Here is a 21438-nt window from a genome sequence, read left to right as displayed (position 1 = left end):
AGGCCTTTGTTATGTCTTTTACATGGGGTGAATGCAGATCAACACCAGATGAAGGGGTTGTATTTGCATCTGTCCTTTAATGTCCATTGCTCTTATCCTGTGACGGTTGAGTACAGACATTGAATAACGGTAGTGTGAGCCTACCCTAAGCATGTTCTATGCTAGGCATTCTAAGAGTTGGGTAGAAAGGGGGCACTATGCTGTCCTCACATACATAGGTCACTATTTCTGCTTGAGAAATGACGCATAAGAGGGGAATGTTGATTACCGAGGGAACTATATTTAACCTCTCTTGGCATCATGGGGTTAATTCTTCCCCTCCACTTCACCTGGTGACCTTCCCCTGTACCTGACAGTTAAAGTGTAAAGTTCAGCTCTGTACAAACACTGAGCGCAGGGCTAACAATCTGAGAAGTGCTTGCTTTTGTAAGCAGCTCTTTCATGTCCTCATTAATAAGGGCACCGCGGCCCTGCCCACTGCACTGCAGACTGGCTTCGGAGACCAAAGGAATCGCTTAATAAGGAGTGAAGCAATTTTCTTGTAGAAGAGAAATAAAAGCTGACGCGTTGTCTTTAAGTTGTAAAAGCTGCCAGGGGAGAAGACCTTTGTGCAGCTGCAATTGATTTCATAAAAAACAGCTGTATAACAGGAAAGACAGCGCTGACACAGGCCCAGGGCACACAGTAGCGCAGACAAGGCCTGAGACTGCAGTGGATGCTGCCTGTACACAGTCAAGGGCCTTCAATGCAGTTCTCAGGTCTGATGGCTCCTTCTCCACCTGTCTTCTTCGAGACCTTCGAGAGATGAGGTGGGAATGTGTAAAATACATAAGAAAAGGAGCTTCACACGAAGATTTGTGCCAAAAAATCAGGTAATTTTTTATTGTTAGTAGAGCAAACGTTTTCGGCCTGGATAGACCTTCCTCAGGCTCTGTTAAATGCAGTAAAAAACTGTCACAGATGTTGGTCTGGAGATTTGATATGAGGTCAATTACCTCTGCCGCCGCGATGCCGGGGCCCGCTCTCACCAGGGAGGAATGGAATAGTGCGCACAGGTACAAGGGCGATCTGCCAAAAGGAAGCGCAGATCGCCCTTGTACCTGTGCGCACTATTCCATTCCTCCCTGGTGAGAGCGGGCCCCGGCATTGCGGCGGCAGAGGTAATTGACCTCATATCAAATCTCCAGACCAACATCTGTGACAGTTTTTTACTGCATTTAACAGAGCCTGAGGAAGGTCTATCCAGGCCGAAAACGTTTGCTCTACTAACAATAAAAAATTACCTGATTTTTTGGCACAAATCTTCGTGTGAAGCTCCTTTTCTTATTTGATACGGGGTGGGACCCTAGCTTCAACACTGGGACGAAGTCTGTATCCCTATCTACAATGTGTAAAATACAGCTACAGGCATAAACTTCATTCTCTTGCAGTATTTTCTATGACTATTTTTGCCATGACCAAAAAACAAAAGAGGTTACAAATGGCAGTTTGTGATTTGCTGCCTACAAATGCAGAGGTGTCCATAAGAAAGGTGGGTTATTATAATAAAATACAGATATATCCCCTACTGGTGCTGGCTCAAGCCTTCATATTCCGATATCCAGGAGACAGACAATGTTCCTTTCTCTATAGCTTTCTAATATCCTGATGAGAGTTGTATGGCTGTAGAGCTTCCCAACCTTTCCAGGGAAAAAAAAAATATTCCTTGGGACACTCCTGCCCAATGATATTTACAAAAAGACAAAATAAATGTATTAAGGCCGCAGGTAATATTGCATGAAGAAATGCGATCATATTCCCAACCAAAGTGTTGGAGCCTCCTGACAAATTTTGAAGGCATTCCTGTTGGGAATCGCTGCTGTAGAGTTATACCACCTATGGAAAATGGATTACGTCATTAAGACCACGCATCTATAAAGATGTTTCTATAGTATATATACCCGTGTACTGATGCATTTACATTGTTGTATTACAGAAGCATCCTTTATATTGTTTTGGATATTAACCTAAGACCTAACTCCAGTATGTACACTGGGCATTATAGCTAATACATTTACATCTGTGCAATGGCTGTTTCCATGATATAACCTTTCATATGCTAGGTACTATAATATGGATGTATGAATAAAAGATATAGGTACTGATATGGCTAATTGTATTACACATTCTATGGGACTAGTGCTTTTAAGTAGCCACAACATATATAACTGATATGCATCATGCTTTTTTATGGATGTCAGTAAGGATGGTACCAAAATGGCTGTTTCTTTAAAACGGACATTGCAAATGATTATGTTATATGTGCACTAAATGCATTAAAGGCCTGATGCCATTGTATTGGTATGGATGATAATACTATGTAAATTTCAATATGTCTGATACTATTATATTGGCACAATACTCATGGGAATGTAACACTGATAATGCTGATAATATTACATGGACAGTAAGATGAATGATACTATTATGTGAGTATCAATATGGTTAGTACTATTATATGGACACTACTCATAGGAATGATACACTGATATGGATGATACTATTGTAAGGACATTGGCCTGGATGCTATTACAGTATTATGTAAGGACCGATATGACTGGTACTATTACATGGGCACTACTCATAGGAATGTTACTCTGATATGGCTGATATTATTGTATGGACATTGATTAGGATGAATCTATTATGTGATTATTATGGTTTCATTATATATGATTTCATTATGGCTAGTGCTATTTTATGGGCACTACACATGGGAACAGTACACTGATATGGCTGCTACTGTTGTATGGACAATGATACTACAGTATTATATGAGGATGCGCATGGCTAGTATTATTTTTTGGGCACTACTTATAGGAATATTACTCTGATATGGCTGCTACAATTGTATGGACATTGATCTGGATTAATCTATTATGTGAGTGTCAATATGTTCAGGACTTTTATATGGACACTACTAATAGGAACGGTACACTGATATGGCTGATACTTTTGTATGATACTACAGTATTATGTGAGGATTAGTATGGCTGGTAGTATTTTGAGGGCACTACTTACAGGAATGTTACATTGATATGCCTTGATACTACTATATCCATGGGAATGTTAAATACATCTGATTCTATTGTACCTTGTTCCATTGGACTGTATTGATTGTGCTATTATATTGGCTCTGCTCATGGGATTGATAAGCTGTTATAACTAATAATATTGTAAAAACATTGGTATAGATGATAATATTGTGTAAGTATTTGTATGGCTCACACTATTATATCCATTACAAACAGTGGTATGGCTGATACTACTGTATATACAGTATATTAGTTTGGATGGTAATTTATGGAAATAATGGGTGGTATTATTGTATACTATATTGTTTACTATCATGGCTGGTATAGATTCTCCGCCACATTTTACTAACAGAGTTTGGCCTAAAAATTCCTTGTCCTACCATCGTGAATCTAGTGGTAGATTGTGCAAAAATATACTGTATATACCTGATACAATGAATATAAAATATAAGCACATTTAACTCCTTTAAAATGTAACACTGCGCTCCATACCTATATAAATCTACTGTATTGAGTGAGTTTTTGTCATATAAGCCATATAGAGTCGAAAACGAGAGAAGCAATCGTGTCATAATAAATATACAGCCACACTTAATATTATAGTGACCTGAAAAAAATCAGAGCAAGGCTGCTACTGAGCCAAAGGAGAAAAGAAGGCCATTAATTTCTGTTGACTTGTAACCTTAATTCAGCATGATTTATCCTGTGGAGTGAGAGCTAACGTATAAATTCTACGCGGAATCCACCTTTCCATGTGTATTACATCTTCTGTCTTGAGAACAGAATCAGCTATTTCTTTAGTGCAGAGGTCAAACAAAGGCTGAGAAAGGAAGGCCCTTGTTTTCTTTCTTCCACAGTTAATAAAACGGATAAGAAACTGTAGTTGTGCTTTTGAAGATCTCTTTTAATGCGTCGTTTAGTGAAAGTGTGGAGCTGACTTTTATCTGTGGCAGAAATGGCTGGTGATGGGAAATACTTGCAGGCATTAAACATACAAGGGTCTGCAGTGGTCAAGGGAGTGGACAATATTGTAGAATATGTATGAAGCTATATAATGTAGTATGATCCAGTTAATGAGGACCTTTCATGTCCTATGACATAAGTGATGTTATATGCCGCTAGAAAGCTGATAATACTCACTGTCAGCAATCCCGGTATGCACCCAAGTGCCAGAGATATCTGTGTCATATCCGAGAGACTTCTGCTCCAGACAGTTGTCTTGCAGCCTATTATAGGACTATGAGAAGCAGAAGAGGGGACATGGCGGAGTTCCCCTGAGATACAGAGAGATTTTCATCTGTGAGGAATGCCCACCCGACAGTACAAGTCAATAGAAGAGCACTGTCAGGAGTGGTGTCTCCAACAGTCCAGTGATAACATTAGGCTGTAAGGCCTGCCCTTCTGACAGTGGGGAGATGTTGGTGCCAAAATTAATAGCACCGATATCTCCTGCATCGTGGGTCATACTGTCAGCTTTCTAGCGGTATATAATATTGTACTTCAATGAGGATATGAAACAGCTTCTTTACGGCTGGGGCTCCATGGGCTGGAAACGCTGCATTTTACAGTAACTGCAAAGTAGATGGAATTCATGCCCACTTTGCAGTACAAAACTGCAGCGTGGACACGCTGTGATTTACAAAACAGTTGAGGGGCCGTGGGAGGTGCTTCGTGCTGTAACAAATTTATCATTATTTGCTAAGTGATATAGATTTCAATTTTTGGTGCATTAACCAACCAAGATGCCCCAAATTATTAACAGAAGTAAGTATATTTGGCACTTCTCACTCCATCATGGCATTTATTTAAGACTAGTGTCCTAATAAACTGGCCCCTATGTTGTTACTAAGTACAGTGTATACAACGCATGCAGTACACTTTTAACTTCCACTAGCGGCAGCATGTTATCAATACAATCTCTGTGGCCATGAAGCTCTTTATCAGAAAAAAGGAGTTCCCTGAGATATACTAAATAAAAGCATTCGAGGTTGGACAGTCACTCTAAATTGTTCTCAGGTTTTTATGACATTGCTTAGGTAGTTTAATACTTAATAAAAAGACTTCACAAAAAATTACTGGAGTTGAAATGAGCAGTTTATCAAATTAGTTCTTATGATAAATCTGAAAGCGGAAAAAAATAGAATAATTTACATGAAAAAAGTGCACTGGAAATCGTGCCAATGTTATTCATTATTTTCTTTGTGCCACATTATCACTCTTTATTCAAAAGTGGAACCAATTGCACTTAAGGTAATACAAGGGAAGGAATCAATATTTGTCAATTGTCAATAGTCTCTTTCAAAGTTAAAAGTTTTTGAGGTTCTTTTTTTCATCCAGGTTGGTTGTGCCTTGCAGGTTGGTCTCCAGTTCACTGGAAGGATGAAGTTTCTTTTGATTGTCGAAGGCATGAAGGATTCTGGTTAAGAAGCAAATCCCCTGTAGACGTGATTCCACGACAAGGCTTCCAAAGAATGCAAATCATTGCAGGTAGTCCATGATTGTCATCTGGACCGCATCCCGCCACCTTTTAGCTCTAATGTAAGATGCTACTACATCCTTCAAGATCTTCTCCTGAGGTGAAGGATCTTAAAAACACTGAGTTCATGATCTCTGACTACAAAAGATGCCAGTCTTGATCTTTGTCCCTTGAGCAAAGTGAAGAGAAGTTTCTTCTCTGCACATGTCCACTGACTAGAGCAGGCAGAGACATAAGTCTCCAAAGTGTTCTGGGAAAGTTCAGAAATTTAAGCATTAACCATCGCACACCATGAGTCCTGGCGGTGAGGAACACTGAGACTCGACTGCTGGCTCAATGTTTGACTAAAGGTATACTCATCTGAAATGTATGTTAGTTCATGAGTCCCAGTTACAATTTCATCTGCTTGGTTTTGACCCTATAAATGAAAGAAAACAATATATGAAATTGATGAATTCTAGACAGGATGATATGGTTGGAATACACCTTCCTACAGTGTGTAAGACATTCAATGATTCCCACCCTACATCTGCTGTGTTATAATCTCATTAAATCTCTGGTTAATTAGATTACCAGTATATGTTTATTTTATATTATTCCATATTTTATATTATTTAATATTATTTAATGTATGTTACATTAAATTTTATTATACATTGAATACTATCTAGTAATTGCTTAGTAGGTGATTTTTTTTCTTTTCATCTCTTACCTGAGAGTTGGGTCCTATTGACTGTCCAGGATACTGTGCAGATAGCGTTGGTTCTGTTTTTAATACCGGAGTGGAATCTGTTGTAACTGATGATGGCGAGTTGTTGGCTGAAGTGTTTGGCCCTGGAAGAAACCACAAAATAATAGAACAATAAAATATATACATATATCATATATACCGTAGTATAAAGATAATTAAAACGTGGCTTCCATAAATTATTATTAAATAATAATAATAATAATAGATAAATAATTCCATAAATAATTAAAAATTTTTATTTATGAGACCACAGAACAGTTTTCCATTCGGCCTGAGTGCGTTTTAAATGACTTTTGGAACAGACAAGATGTCAGCATTTCTAGATTGTGTTGATATATGGTCTCTTCTTTGCATGAAGAGCTTTAACTTGAATTTGTGGATTGCACAGTGAACTATGTTCACAGACAATGATTTCTGGAAGTATTCTTGAGCCCATGCTGTAATTTTCATTACTGCTTCAGGCCCGTTTTTAAGGCTGTGCCGCCTGAGTTTTTCAGTGAAGAGACCCTACCCATCTAATGTGCTCTTCATTAGACACAGCCATGCAACTTAGTTGAAAGTTGACACTCCAGTTGTTTTTCACTAATACCTCTTACTTTTCCATCATTTTTTTTAACCCTGTCCCAACCTTCAATTTTATCCCAACCATCAATTTCTAAATGAGTTATTTTTTTCAAATGAAATGGGGGTTGTAGAAAGAACTGCTACTTTCCCAGAACCTTATGTATAACACCTTAATGAATAATGATGAAAACAAACCCTAGTAGTTAATGGTGCCAAGATTAAAACTGGTACAGATCAGGTTTTCGATTTTGATTTTGCAAACTAAAGAAGCATGCTTATATGTATTGATGACATACTAATATCTATACAAAACATACTTATATCTATTGGAGATAGACCAATATCTATGGAAGACATGCTTATATTTATTGAAGACATGCTTATATCTATTGGAGGTATACCTATATCTGTAGAAGACATGCTTATATCTATTGGAGGCATACCTATATCTATAGAAGACATGCTTATATTTATTGAAGACATGCTTTTATCTACTGAGGATATGCCTATAGCTACAGCAGGCATGCCTATGTCTATTGAGGATATACGTATATCTATAAAAGACATGCCTATTATCTAAAGTAGGCATACTTATAGCTATTGTAGATATACCTATATTTATAGAAAACATGCTTCTATCTATTGGAAGCATACCTATGACTATAGAAGATATGCTCATATCTATTGAGGATATGACTATATGTATAGAAGACATGCTTATATCTATCGAGGACATATCAATATCTTTAAAAGATATGCCTATATCTATAGAAGACATGCTTATATCTATTGCGAACATGCCTATATCTATTGAAGACATGACTACATCTAGAAGATATGCTTATATATATCAAAGACATAATATATCTGTAGGAAATATGCTTATATCTATTGAAGGCCTACCAATATCTATAGAAGAGATGCTTAAATCTATTAAGGACATGCCTATATCTATAGATGCTTGCATCTGTTGGAAGACATACCAATAAATATAGAAGCCATGCTTATTAGAGATGAGCGAACAGTGTTCTATCGAACACATGTTCGATCGGATATCAGGGTGTTCGCCATGTTCGAATCGAATCGAACACCACGTGGTAAAGTGCGCCAAAATTCGATTCCCCTCCCACCTTCCCTGGCGCCTTTTTTGCACCAATAACAGCGCAGGGGAGGTGGGACAGGAACTACGACACTGGGGGCATTGAAAAAAATTGGAAAAAGTCATTGGCTGCCGAAATCAGGTGACCTCCATTTTAGACGAATAGTGGATTTCAAATCCGGGTCATATGAGAATGTGAACTTTGTGACTATGAGACAGGGATAGCTGTACAGGCAGGGATAGCTAGGGATAACCTTTATTTAGGGGGGAATGTTATTAAAAATAACTTTTTGGGGCTCTATCGGGTGTGTAATTGTGATTTTTGTGAGATAAACTTTTTCCCATAGGGATGCATTGGCCAGCGCTGATTGGCCGAATTCCGTACTCTGGCCAATCAGTGCTGGCCAATGCATTCTATTAGCTTGATGAAGCAGAGTGTGCACAAGGGTTCAAGCGCACCCTCGGCTCTGATGTAGCAGAGCCGAGGCTGCACAAGGGTTCAAGCGCACCCTCGGCTCTGATGTAGGAGAGCCGAGGGTGCACTTGAACCCTTGTGCACCCTCAGCTCTGCTACATCAGAGCCGAGGGTGCGCTTGAACCCTTGTGCACACTCTGCTTCATCAAGCTAATAGAATGCATTGGCCAGCGCTGATTGGCCAATGTATTCTATTAGCCTGATGAAGTAGAGCTGAATGTGTGTGCTAAGCACACACATTCAGCTCTACTTCATCGGGCTAATAGAATGCATTGGCCAGCGCTGATTGGCCAGAGTACGGAACTCGACCAATCAGCGCTGGCTCTGCTGGAGGAGGCGGAGTCTAAGATCGCTCCACACCAGTCTCCATTCAGGTCCGACCTTAGACTCCGCCTCCTCCGGCAGAGCCAGCGCTGATTGGCCGAAGGCTGGCCAATGCATTCCTATGCGAATGCAGAGACTTAGCAGTGCTGAGTCAGTTTTGCTCAACTACACATCTGATGCACACTCGGCACTGCTACATCAGATGTAGCAATCTGATGTAGCAGAGCCGAGGGTGCACTAGAACCCCTGTGCAAACTCAGTTCACGCTAATAGAATGCATTGGCCAGCGCTGATTGGCCAATGCATTCTATTAGCCCGATGAAGTAGAGCTGAATGTGTGTGCTAAGCACACACATTCAGCACTGCTTCATCACGCCAATACAATGCATTAGCCAGTGCTGATTGGCCAGAGTACGGAATTCGGCCAATCAGCGCTGGCTCTGCTGGAGGAGGCGGAGTCTAAGGTCGGACCTGAATGGAGACTGGTGTGGAGCGATCTTAGACTCCGCCTACTCCAGCAGAGCCAGCGCTGATTGGTCGAGTTCCGTACTCTGGCCAATCAGCGCTGGCCAATGCATTCTATTAGCCCGATGAAGTAGAGCTGAATGTGTGTGCTTAGCACACACATTCAGCTCTACTTCATCAGGCTAATAGAATACATTGGCCAATCAGCGCTGGCCAATGCATTCTATTAGCTTGATGAAGCAGAGTGTGCACAAGGGTTCAAGCGCACCCTCGGCTCTGATGTAGCAGAGCTGAGGGTGCACAAGGGTTCAAGTGCACCCTCGGCTCTCCTACATCAGAGCCGAGGGTGCGCTTGAACCCTTGTGCAGCCTCGGCTCTGCTACATCAGAGCCGAGGGTGCGCTTGAACCCTTGTGCACACTCTGCTTCATCAAGCTAATAGAATGCATTGGCCAGCACTGATTGGCCAGAGTACGGAACTCGACCAATCAGCGCTGGCTCTGCTGGAGGAGGCGGAGTCTAAGATCGCTCCACACCAGTCTCCATTCAGGTCCGACCTTAGACTCCGCCTCCTCCAGCAGAGCCAGCGCTGATTGGCCGAATTCCGTACTCTGGCCAATCAGCACTGGCTAATGCATTGTATTGGCTTGATGAAGCAGTGCTGAATGTGTGTGCTTAGCACACACATTCAGCTCTACTTCATCGGGCTAATAGAATGCATTGGCCAGCGCTGATTGGCCGAATTCCGTACTCTGGCCAATCAGCACTGGCTAATGCATTGTATTGGCTTGATGAAGCAGTGCTGAATGTGTGTGCTTAGCACACACATTCAGCTCTACTTCATCGGGCTAATAGAATGCATTGGCCAATCAGCGCTGGCCAATGCATTCTATTAGCGTGAACTGAGTTTGCACAGGGGTTCTAGTGCACCCTCGGCTCTGCTACATCAGATTGCTACATCTGATGTAGCAGTGCCGAGTGTGCATCAGATGTGTAGTTGAGCAAAACTGACTCAGCACTGCTAAGTCTGCATTCGCATAGGAATGCATTGGCCAGCCTTCGGCCAATCAGCGCTGGCTCTGCCGGAGGAGGCGGAGTCTAAGGTCGGACCTGAATGGAGACTGGTGTGGAGCCATCTTAGACTCCGCCTCCTCCAGCAGAGCCAGCGCTGATTGGCCGAATTCCGTACTCTGGCCAATCAGCACTGGCTAATGCATTGTATTGGCTTGATGAAGCAGTGCTGAATGTGTGTGCTTAGCACACACATTCAGCTCTACTTCATCGGGCTAATAGAATGCATTGGCCAGCGCTGATTGGCCGAATTCCGTACTCTGGCCAATCAGCACTGGCTAATGCATTGTATTGGCTTGATGAAGCAGTGCTGAATGTGTGTGCTTAGCACACACATTCAGCTCTACTTCATCGGGCTAATAGAATGCATTGGCCAATCAGCGCTGGCCAATGCATTCTATTAGCGTGAACTGAGTTTGCACAGGGGTTCTAGTGCACCCTCGGCTCTGCTACATCAGATTGCTACATCTGATGTAGCAGTGCCGAGTGTGCATCAGATGTGTAGTTGAGCAAAACTGACTCAGCACTGCTAAGTCTGCATTCGCATAGGAATGCATTGGCCAGCCTTCGGCCAATCAGCGCTGGCTCTGCCGGAGGAGGCGGAGTCTAAGGTCGGACCTGAATGGAGACTGGTGTGGAGCGATCTTAGACTCCGCCTCCTCCAGCAGAGCCAGCGCTGATTGGCCGAATTCCGTACTCTGGCCAATCAGCACTGGCTAATGCATTGTATTGGCTTGATGAAGCAGTGCTGAATGTGTGTGCTTAGCACACACATTCAGCTCTACTTCATCGGGCTAATAGAATGCATTGGCCAATCAGCGCTGGCCAATGCATTCTATTAGCGTGAACTGAGTTTGCACAGGGGTTCTAGTGCACCCTCGGCTCTGCTACATCAGATTGCTACATCTGATGTAGCAGTGCCGAGTGTGCATCAGATGTGTAGTTGAGCAAAACTGACTCAGCACTGCTAAGTCTGCATTCGCATAGGAATGCATTGGCCAGCCTTCGGCCAATCAGTGCTGGCTCTGCCGGAGGAGGCGGAGTCTAAGGTCGGACCTGAATGGAGACTGGTGTGGAGCTATCTTAGACTCCGCCTCCTCCAGCAGAGCCAGCGCTGATTGGTCGAGTTCCGTACTCTGGCCAATCAGCACTGGCCAATGCATTTCTATGGGGAAAAGTTAGCTTGCGAAAATCGCAAACTGACAGGGATTTCCATGAAATAAAGTGACTTTTATGCCCCCAGACATGCTTCCCCTGCTGTCCCAGTGTCATTCCAGGGTGTTGGTATCATTTCCTGGGGTGTCATAGTGGACTTGGTGACCCTCCAGACACGAATTTGGGTTTCCCCCTTAACGAGTTTATGTTCCCCATAGACTATAATGGAGTTCGAAACCCATTCGAACACTCGAACAGTGAGCGGCTGTTCGAATCGAATTTCGAACCTCGAACATTTTAGTGTTCGCTCATCTCTAATGCTTATATCTTTTGAAGCTTATATTTACTAGGCACATGCCTATATCTGTGCTTACGCTAGGTTCACACTAGCATACGTGAGAATCCACCCAAGATGCCTTTTAAATTGGACTTTTCTCTCTGCTGATTACAGTATAAAATCGACGGAAACGAGGCAGAAATCCAGAAGACCCCATTATACTCTATGGGGTCAGGATTTCCATCCTTTGGATTCCCATTCGGACTTGAAAGACGTAAACCAAATGCTAGTGTGGACCTATTCTTATATATATATCGAAGACATGCCTATATCTATAGGAGACATGTTTATATCTATTGAAGACATTCTAAGTTATGGGATTATTCTCTGTCTAAAGTTGTTCAGTCTTTTATTACCTGTTGTTTTTCCTTTAACATTTTTGGGTTTCCTCTTTCGAGTTTGAATACTTTCTTTCTTCATGGCTAATGGACGGGGAACCTAGGCAGGGATGTAAAATATGAATGACTATGTATCATGTTGCATTTTCTTGACAATAAATTAATATTTAACTCGCATCAAATAAAACAATAGTGTTGTTCTGCACTTACCCCATGCAACTTCATGTATAGTCCGCACGCATTACACACAGGTTCTCCCTCTGAGTTCCGCCTCCATAAGGTTGTAGTGGTTGTGTGGCAATTTGTACAGCAAAGTCCAGCACGTCTGGAGGAGGACTGCAATGGAGAAAGGTGTTAATCACAAGAAAGTTACTTCAGTACTCATGTCCTAGGAAGAAACACAGAAATGTCATATGTTACAGTACCATACAGCGTGGGGGAAGGATAGTGACAACTCCACTGAGCACATTTTTAAAAGCGAAAACAATAGTTGTCACTTTTCCAGTCATTTCTTCACTATAAAGTGTTTGCTCTTCACTATGGACAAGAATGTGGACCTGAAACATTAGATGATTTTCCATCACTGACTATAATAGCTCTTTAAGACTGCCTAGAGTTGCGGTACGTTGGCTTTTCTCCACACAGTGGTCAATAACACCAAGTCAAAGTAAATTATTTTTGGCTTTATTGGAGATCACTAAGAAACAAGTAATAAGAACTTAATGGACTTGTCCATCAGAAGATTTCATTTCACTATGAGAAACTGGAAAAAATGATGGTAGGGAAAAAAAGAGACTGAAAAATCCCCGTAGCGGTTCTGAAACGCTCTAGCACCTAATTTTTCTATGTGATTTTGCTATGGCAACATTCAGAAACGTTGTGACCTTAAACAGTGGTGCAATGGTGGTAAGTAAACTATGAGAACTTTGTTCCCTTTACCTAATGCAGGAGAAAACACATAAGAGTTTGTCAAGAACTGAAAAGAGATACATTTATGTCAGATTATTTAGATTATTATATAATCAGATTAGTTTGCAGTCTATCCAGCCATATCATATGTTAGTTGGTAGATCCCACATCTAATGTCTATGGGGTCTAGCCAGTTCTGTGATGTCTGCTTTTAAAGGAAATAATGATACAGCATTAATATAGCCTGCATGTTACTGGGTGACTTGCAAGGACAAACACGGGATTTTTTAAGGCCCTTTCACGTGACCATACTCAAGCCCTGTTTCCGTGCCTGACCATGGCATCTCTTAGCTAAACTACCACAGCTATACCGTCCTGTATTTACTGTATCATGTAGTTACGGGACAGTACTGACGCAGTAGTTGTAAAGTTCAAAGCATTGTATATCAGCTTGATGCTCTGACTTCATTTTAGAGGAGCCATGACCAAGCCAAGAGACACAGCCAGCACACAACTGGATTGTTTTGTCCAAGTACGTTGATGCAGAAACAACACTATTCCACTTATTACCCTTTACCCACAATTCTACTCACTTTACCATCTTTCTGTATGTACTACATCACACATTTTACATAGAATGGTTTAAGAATTATTTTACACATTTTTTATGTGAAAAACACCTCACTGTTTTTCATAGAGAAAAAAAAATGCTGTGACTAGATGTTAGCTCCAATGAAATTATGAAAAGCATGAAACAATGTTTTTTTGTAGATTTTTTTTGGGGGGTCCATGCTCTAGGTATGGTATTTTTCTATAGAGTTTTGTAAGAAACGAAAAAAGCTGTGTCGTTTGAATAAAAAAAAAAAAAGCTTGAAAATATTATCTAAATTTCATTTTTTTTTTATTTTTTTTTTAACAAGCCACAAATTGCATTGTAAAGGAAGTCTTAGGGTTACTGACAGTATTCCTGTTATATTCCTGGGGGTCTAGAGAGGCTTAATGGTTAATACCGAGTATTTCTGTTGGTCTAAGGTTTATTTAATAAGGGATAATAAAATATTGATATCTGTTATCAACAGTGTCTAGTATCATTATTGATTATTATTTAATAAGCTTGTAGGTATAAATGATTTAGTGGTTAACAATTACAGTAATATGACATATTTATATACCGTAGTTTATTATTATATGACATTGGGCAGAGATATAACTTGACGCTTATGGGCCACAATGAAAAATCTGTGTCCCGGGCCTGGTAGCGATTGCTACCACTGCATCACCTATGGTTATCTTTGGGTGGTGAGAGGTTTTATGGTGCTGGTCTCATCACAATAAGATTACAGTATTTGTGTCGAGCAATAGAATGTTCTGCAGCAACTCAGCTGCATACTATATTTTTCTGCAACAACAACTTAGGTTTGTATTACATGTTCTGCAGACGCTGAGGTATGTATTATGATGTTCTGCAGCAGCTGGGACCTGTGTTTTGAATAGAGAGGGAGCTTGTCAGTCAATTGGTGAGTAGTGCAGAAGAAGAAACTTAGGAAAGGTGAAATTCAGGATAGACCTATCGAGTACTATTCATTACTGTATATTCAGCAGGTTCTTGTATCAGAATATGGTGTTTATACAAATATTTACAGACATCAAAGAAATTGCCCAGAGTATTATAAAAAGCATGCAGCACTGTGGTCAGACAATGGATACTGCAGTGAAATGATTGTTCATTTCTTCTCTGTACCTTGAAAAGTCTGCAAGGCTTGCCTGCCCTAAGAAAGAGTTAAGCTGTCGGCTGCTGGCAGCTCCAGAACTGGAGACAGGCAGAGAAAGGCAGAGTCTCCATTAGCTGCTTCCAAAAATATTGTCTCTGAAAATGTTCCTCCCTAAATCCTAAATCTTTAGCACTAGTGATGGACGATTGCAAGGCCCAGGGGCTTGTCAAGGACAGGAGAAGAACGATATTTTACTCCTAATTTCCTCTCAGTTTACTTTAAACGAAAGGGGCCGGTCACATTTCCCTGGCAATGTTTTGACCTTGTCTGGAAGAACCTCAGTCCCAAAACTTTGAACTGTGCAGTTTATTTATATAGACGTGAACAGCGCAATGTTTGATCCAATGGAAGAAGCTTTTTCAATTTACTATTTTATCTTGGGTTTATGGGGACTATTATACATCTACGTGCAGTAAAATAGAACTTCAAGCTGAGAAAAATCTGAACATTATCAGTCGTGAAATATTACAGAATTGCTTCTGGTCATACTGGTATCATGGTTTCCATTATTATATGATCCATCATGGATGTGACAGATCTATTAGGATCCTTTTTAACATTTTCTCATATTATATATAATATAGGTAGCTGTTTTTCTTCCACATGTTATGGTTCAGTGCACATGACTTTTATGTAGGTCACAGATCTTGGAAGGTATGTGTTCTCCTTGCAGAGATACAGCTAGTGTAGAGAGACTGAGAACAATATGTAAATTACCTTTCCTCCAGAATGATGAAAACTGACAGTAATAGGATCTGACAGCAAGAATTGCCCCACTGTAATGGCTCATGAAAACTGTCACATGCTCTGAACACAAGGCCTAAGGATCCGTTCACACTAGCATCGCAGATTCTGTTTTTTAAGAAATCGTTTTCATAGTTTTTGTACTTGAAACTGCAGCATCCTATGCTATTTTGACTTTGAATATTAGAGCTAATACAAGTGTGAACAGAACATGTAACTACATAAGTCCTTTATGAGACAAGATAAGCAATTCTAATACGAAGCTGAATCCTCACATTGAGGATTCCCTGAAATAATAGGATATTTAAGACTATATAGAGTGCATAATTGTAAAGGATCCAATACTAACAATCAATATGGACACCCTTCCTGTTGTCTGTTCACATCTTCACCCTCCCTTCCTTCAGAGATAATGTTTATTCACCTAAATGAGGAAAGGGTTGCCTGTCTTTCCCTAAGACTACATGCACATGATCATCGTCCCATACATTTGAGTGAATACACAGAAATAGGATTTGTGCTGAATTTTGCCACTGAGGTTTATGGTCCCCATAGGGACTTATGAAAATCATTCAGTGTGCTATCCTTGTGTACATGAGGCCAAGCTATGAGATTTGTTAGAGGTAAGAGGCCAACCATCACTTGACGTCCTTGATCATGACGTATACTCTGATTTAACCTATAGGCTAGCAGTAGGTATGGAAAATAACAATTCCTATCCAACATGGTGGATGTACAGTACATTACCATAATAAAAAGTGGGATACCAGAACCTTGAACATAAATATACATCTAGAAATGAACTGTGTAGGGAAGACATAACTGAACGTACATGAACCCTCTGTGAATGACCCTCCAATCTAATCCCCTCCTACAAAGTAGCTGGAAGGTCACTGGTCCCCATGCAGAGTATAGGAGCATCAGTCAGCTGAAGGTTACTGCAATGCAAAGTTTCTTCTCTGCTTGGAAATCTTTGAAATGAATAAGCTTGATAGCCAAAAATATTTCCAAAATAAAAAAAAAAATTCTTTATAAAGAGATCTCAGATATCTTAGTTATAGAAGACAAAACTGGGCTCAAAACCCAAATAGCTTTATTAATAAGAGAAGTAATAGATGGATACAGCCGTAGGAAGCAGTACAGCTCCGTGCAGATGTTTAATGTCTGAAGCTGGGTTTACACAAGTTCTGGCCCCAGTTAACCCATTAATTATAGGGAGGACAAAGTACACTGAGACACAATGTTACAATGTTATAATGTATAGCTCATAGACTTTGAAGGGAAGTATTTTGGAAGCAAAGATTGACTAATACCATGAAAACCCCCCATCACACTTCTAAAAGTGTATATAGCAGGGTGAAGGCCAGGGTTCTAATGAACCCCATTGCTCCACACTACCATACACATCAAGTCTGAAGAGTGACGTGCATGTATGCCTTATGCTACTCCATCTCTACTCACTCATGGCCTTCATTTTTCAGCACTGTAATGCTAATAGAAATCTGGAGCTCAACGCCCACTGCGAAGCAGAAAGAGGAAAACCAAGACTGTGGACCCTCTTATGGTTGACCTACGGTAGGGTCCATTCACATGGAGGAAAAAGGAACCCATTGAAGTCAATGGGAGGCTTTTTTTTCAGCGCTGAAATTCCACACCAAATTCCTCACTATTTTCCTCCGTGTGAATGCACCCGTATGTATGACCTTGCAGGTTTCTGCAGTACACCTATTTCTACTGATTCTAAGGTCACCATAGCCTCTAATCTTTTATTTCACAGCAAGTTACCATTGGGAGCAGCCATTTATTTGGCTAAATCCGCAAGTGTTCATTGTTACAGACAGTAGAATGCTTCAGGTACAAAGTTCTGACCTATTCACGTAATAGCAATTTATAAGGTATAAATCAAATAGTGTATTCTGTAGGTAAATAATCCGCACTATATAATTCCTTCCATATACACAAGTGCGATATATTACTCTTTTATTAAAGCCTCTCCATGTTTGTAGATGGCTGTGTACATTGTGATGTTCACTGTTTGGAGCACATGTTCAACTTCCTATTACCCTGTATTACTGCCTACATCTTTGTATCAAGGGTAGTTGTACAAAAAAACACTGCATAATGCATGTAGTACTGAGTACTTTCGAGATCTTATATTTCTTATCTGTTCTACCAGACATTTACAAGTTTGGCCTACATTGTAGATTCTGCATACAGGATAACAGGGAACACTGAACTATATTACATTGAAACATTTTTATTACATTTGGGTGTCTAAATAAAAAAAATAGTAATACAATAATACAAATAGTCTTTATTTGAATTCTAAACTATTGATTTGTTCTTATAGTTGCTATGCTAACCTATGTGTTGTCATAAAAGAGTGTGGGAGCAGCCTCCAGCGGAACCCAGCATGGGTTTGTATGGGGGGAAGGGGGATACAGCTTCCAGCTGACATCAATGGGTCTATACTGAAGTGGGTGCAGAGGCTTTCCCCGTGTAAATCTTTACAGCGGCCTCATGCACAGATATCATGTGATGGATTCTCCAGAAGCTGATATTAATGCCAGTAATACTCTGGAGAGTATGGGACTAACCGTTTTCAGAGAGTGCAGCTTACCCCTAAGCAGGGCCCTCTAATAACCCTTCAGCTTCACACATCAAGCTATATGGAGATCTCAGATCTAGCACCTCGCTGAAAATCTGACTTCTTGGTGTTAATCTAAAGCAACTGTAGTATAAAAGGACTATAGCAGACACTTTCCCCATCTGGTGTTTAAAAGTAAAAGCCGCTAAAGATAGTGCGAACAGAAACCAAACACTGCAGGAGTTACGTTACCTCTAAAGGATCTCTCTTTAATGTCTCAGCCAATATAATTATGTAGACGGCTGCATTATTTGGTATGAAAGATAGTACTGGATTGTTAGCTCTGGGTTCATGCATAAGGCCATTTAACAGAAAACTATTGGGATCAGTAATATACTGTAGTGACCATGAGAAATCCAGCGGGCTTATGCTGAATTTCATGATCCCGTTTCATATTACTGAGGCTTTTTATTACGAATGGGACAACATTCCAACATACCATAATATAAAACCAAGAGGTTGCTATGGGACCTCTAGGGGAGTGTAGACTAATTCCAGGTTGGTCCTGTCCTCTGCGCAGGGTTGTGAAAATGGGATTGTAGGTAATTGAGACGATGATGACGATATCAGCAGCACGTGACATGACCTTCATTTTATCTTTGCTACTTTGGGGATCTACAAGTTGGAAATCATTGACTCTTTAGATCCTCAGTGAGTGGCTTACAGGGAAGAACATCTCTTACCAGTCTTTTCTGTGGCTTAATAAGAGGTCGATTGATTCCATTCATTTTATGGTACAATCCACAGGCATTGCACAGGTAGTGTCCAGTGCCATCTCGTCTCCACAGAGGGGTGTGCATTGCTCCACAGTTGACACATTCTCTTCCTTCTGCGTGGAAATCTTCAAGGTATTCTGCGAATAGGAAGGTGTTTTATAATTAGGGATAATATCTGAATAATATCTGAAGTAATCAGAATCACAAAACCCGAAACTCAATCCAACAGTGGTACTACTGAAGGGAACCTAAAGCTGGCCATAAAGTATAGATAGATGTCAGTCAACAGCAATTTTGTCCAACTCGCACATATATGTACACACTTGGTCAATCTGATTTATGCTAGGTTCACAGCTGTGTTTAAGTTTCCATACAAAGGGTCCACTTGGAGACCCCCAAACGGAAACCTAATCCGCTTAAAAAAAGTGGTTACGCGAGGAAACCTGCGGAACCCATAGACTCTAAAAGGGTCTACCAGATTTCCACCGAAAAGGGTGAAAAATGCAGAGAAAAGGGCTGCTTGCTTCACTTTTCTCTCTACATTTTTCAATTGGAATGGGGAACAGAATTTGCCTACTTTCACATCTGCGCCGGAGACTCTATTGGAGTCTCAGTTGCATAGTTCATTGAAAATTGGTGGAGGAAAAAGTTTTTAAAAAAGACAAGACACTCGATGGATCCCATTATAATCAATGGGGTCTGCCAGTCTCCATGTCTAGCCGCTGTTTTAGCAGTTCGCTTTCTATAGTTCGGGTCCTCTGAGATGCAACACTAGTATAAACCTAGCCTTACTCAAAGTACTAAAAAGAAACATAATTAAAAAAAGAACAGACAGCAGCAGATTGTTAATGTTTTCAAAGCAGTTACAGAAAAGTTTGTTCCACTGAACACAATTTACAAAAATGTCACATTTTACACTTTATGATAGTAAATGTTGAGCCAGCAAATCCCTTAGTTTACTTACAATAAGACAATACACTCAAAGCACTAACCTGAGACACCTTATAAAAACAATAGTCAACAGCAGCGTGCTGAGAATAAACTACAAAGTTACTGTTCATTAATTTAACGAAAGATAGAATAAAAATATCATCTGAACGTTAGCAACTGGTTATTAAGAAATAACCCCTAAAACTATACAATACTGGTCAAAATCCCTTCTTACAATTATGTTCTGTTCTATGTCGTATTTGGAACTTGTAATGAGAAAATAATTTATTTATGAGGCCATATCTGCCATGAATTGGTACAAACATGAGTGACCATATAGAAGTACAATGGCAAGTAAATATAAGAAAATTATCATTCAGATCCAACCAGGTAATTATAAGCATGGTCAAAGATATCAAAAAGATTATATGTGTACCAAAATATTGTTTATTTTAGACAAGTTGGATTGGTAAATTAGATAGATAGAGAGAGAGAGAGAGAGAGATAGATAGATAGATAGATAGATAGATAGATAGATAGATAGGAGATAGATAGATAGATAGGAGATAGATAGATAATAGATAGATAGATAGATAGATAGATAGATAGATAGATAGATAATAGATATTTGAGGTGGCACTGACTTCTCATAAGGCCTATGCTTTAGGCTCCATTTCTGTTGAAGTTTTAACCAAATCATAAATAATTCTGGCACAGCAAAAGTCATGTAAAAGTTATCCTAAAAGTATTGTGAGATATTTGGGGGCCAAGAAATACTCACGGACCAGAGTAACCACCCCAGGGAATATACCACAAAATTGGCCGCTGGTGGAAAATGAATGTTATATGTTCAATGGCAGAACACTGTTACATAAACCATCAGAGTTCATGGCGATGATGGATCATTGTGTGACATGGGAATGTTACTGGATGCTTGGATCTGTTTGAGTTGAGGTCACCTTGTTTTGCGCTGGAAGTTTATAAAGCACAAGTGACATAATTGGGGGTTAACATTTAATAAGTGGCGTTGTTTTCTGATCTGGCCTTCTCTATTACTGGGGCATTTACATTTTTGTCACATTTCAGCTGCACTCCGCTTAATGTTAAATGCTGTAATCACTATTTGGGTGTGCTGGCGGTGACCTGACTCTAATGTATAGAAGGACAATATTTTATGTGTTATGTATAGTTGCCAAGCCCTGTGCACGTTAACATGTATTAATTTGTGTGAGTGATACATAGCTCCCCACCGGCACAAGGGTGAATTTCCAAAGAGAAGGGGGGGGGGGTAGAATGGAGATTGATTGAAAGCAGTCATGTTAACCCTTTGCTTGCAAACCTCAAAAGATTAACCCTTTCTTGGCAAAAGGCTTGCGCTTTCCCAGAAGTCCCCACAGAGCTGGACAATAAATGATTAGTTCAATGTTATTGTAAGATGATAAAAGGAGGAGGGGGCTTGGAAACTTTCCTGAACTCCATCACATAGTTTTCCATGCTGACTGCTGGCGACAGGCAGGCTGGGGGCTGATGGAATGCTTATGGCTCACAGCTCAGGGTTCGGACAGTTTTTGGTGAGCTCCTACAATACAAAT

At 40.4% G+C, this 21438-nt stretch overlaps 1 protein-coding gene across 1 annotated transcript in view; it reads right to left on the bottom strand.

Annotated features, from left to right (window-relative positions):
- Positions 1-5150: 5150 nt before the first annotated feature.
- Positions 5151-21438, bottom strand: part of GATA5 (GATA binding protein 5) — a 28390-nt gene continuing 12102 nt past the window's right edge. Inside the window, exons 2-6 of the mRNA XM_075276985.1 lie at positions 18884-19053; positions 12339-12464; positions 12147-12228; positions 6263-6384; positions 5151-5968 (exon numbers count right to left, since the gene is read on the bottom strand). Coding sequence (XP_075133086.1) covers positions 5819-5968; positions 6263-6384; positions 12147-12228; positions 12339-12464; positions 18884-19053 — 650 coding nt within the window. The 3' untranslated portion in view covers positions 5151-5818. The remainder of the gene's footprint in view (positions 5969-6262; positions 6385-12146; positions 12229-12338; positions 12465-18883; positions 19054-21438) is intronic.

This window comes from Leptodactylus fuscus, chromosome 6 (genome assembly GCF_031893055.1).
Source record: "Leptodactylus fuscus isolate aLepFus1 chromosome 6, aLepFus1.hap2, whole genome shotgun sequence".
NCBI classification, from domain to species: domain Eukaryota; kingdom Metazoa; phylum Chordata; class Amphibia; order Anura; family Leptodactylidae; genus Leptodactylus; species Leptodactylus fuscus.
Note: the sequence above shows the minus strand (reverse complement) of the source record. Positions and strands in the feature narration are given on the sequence as shown.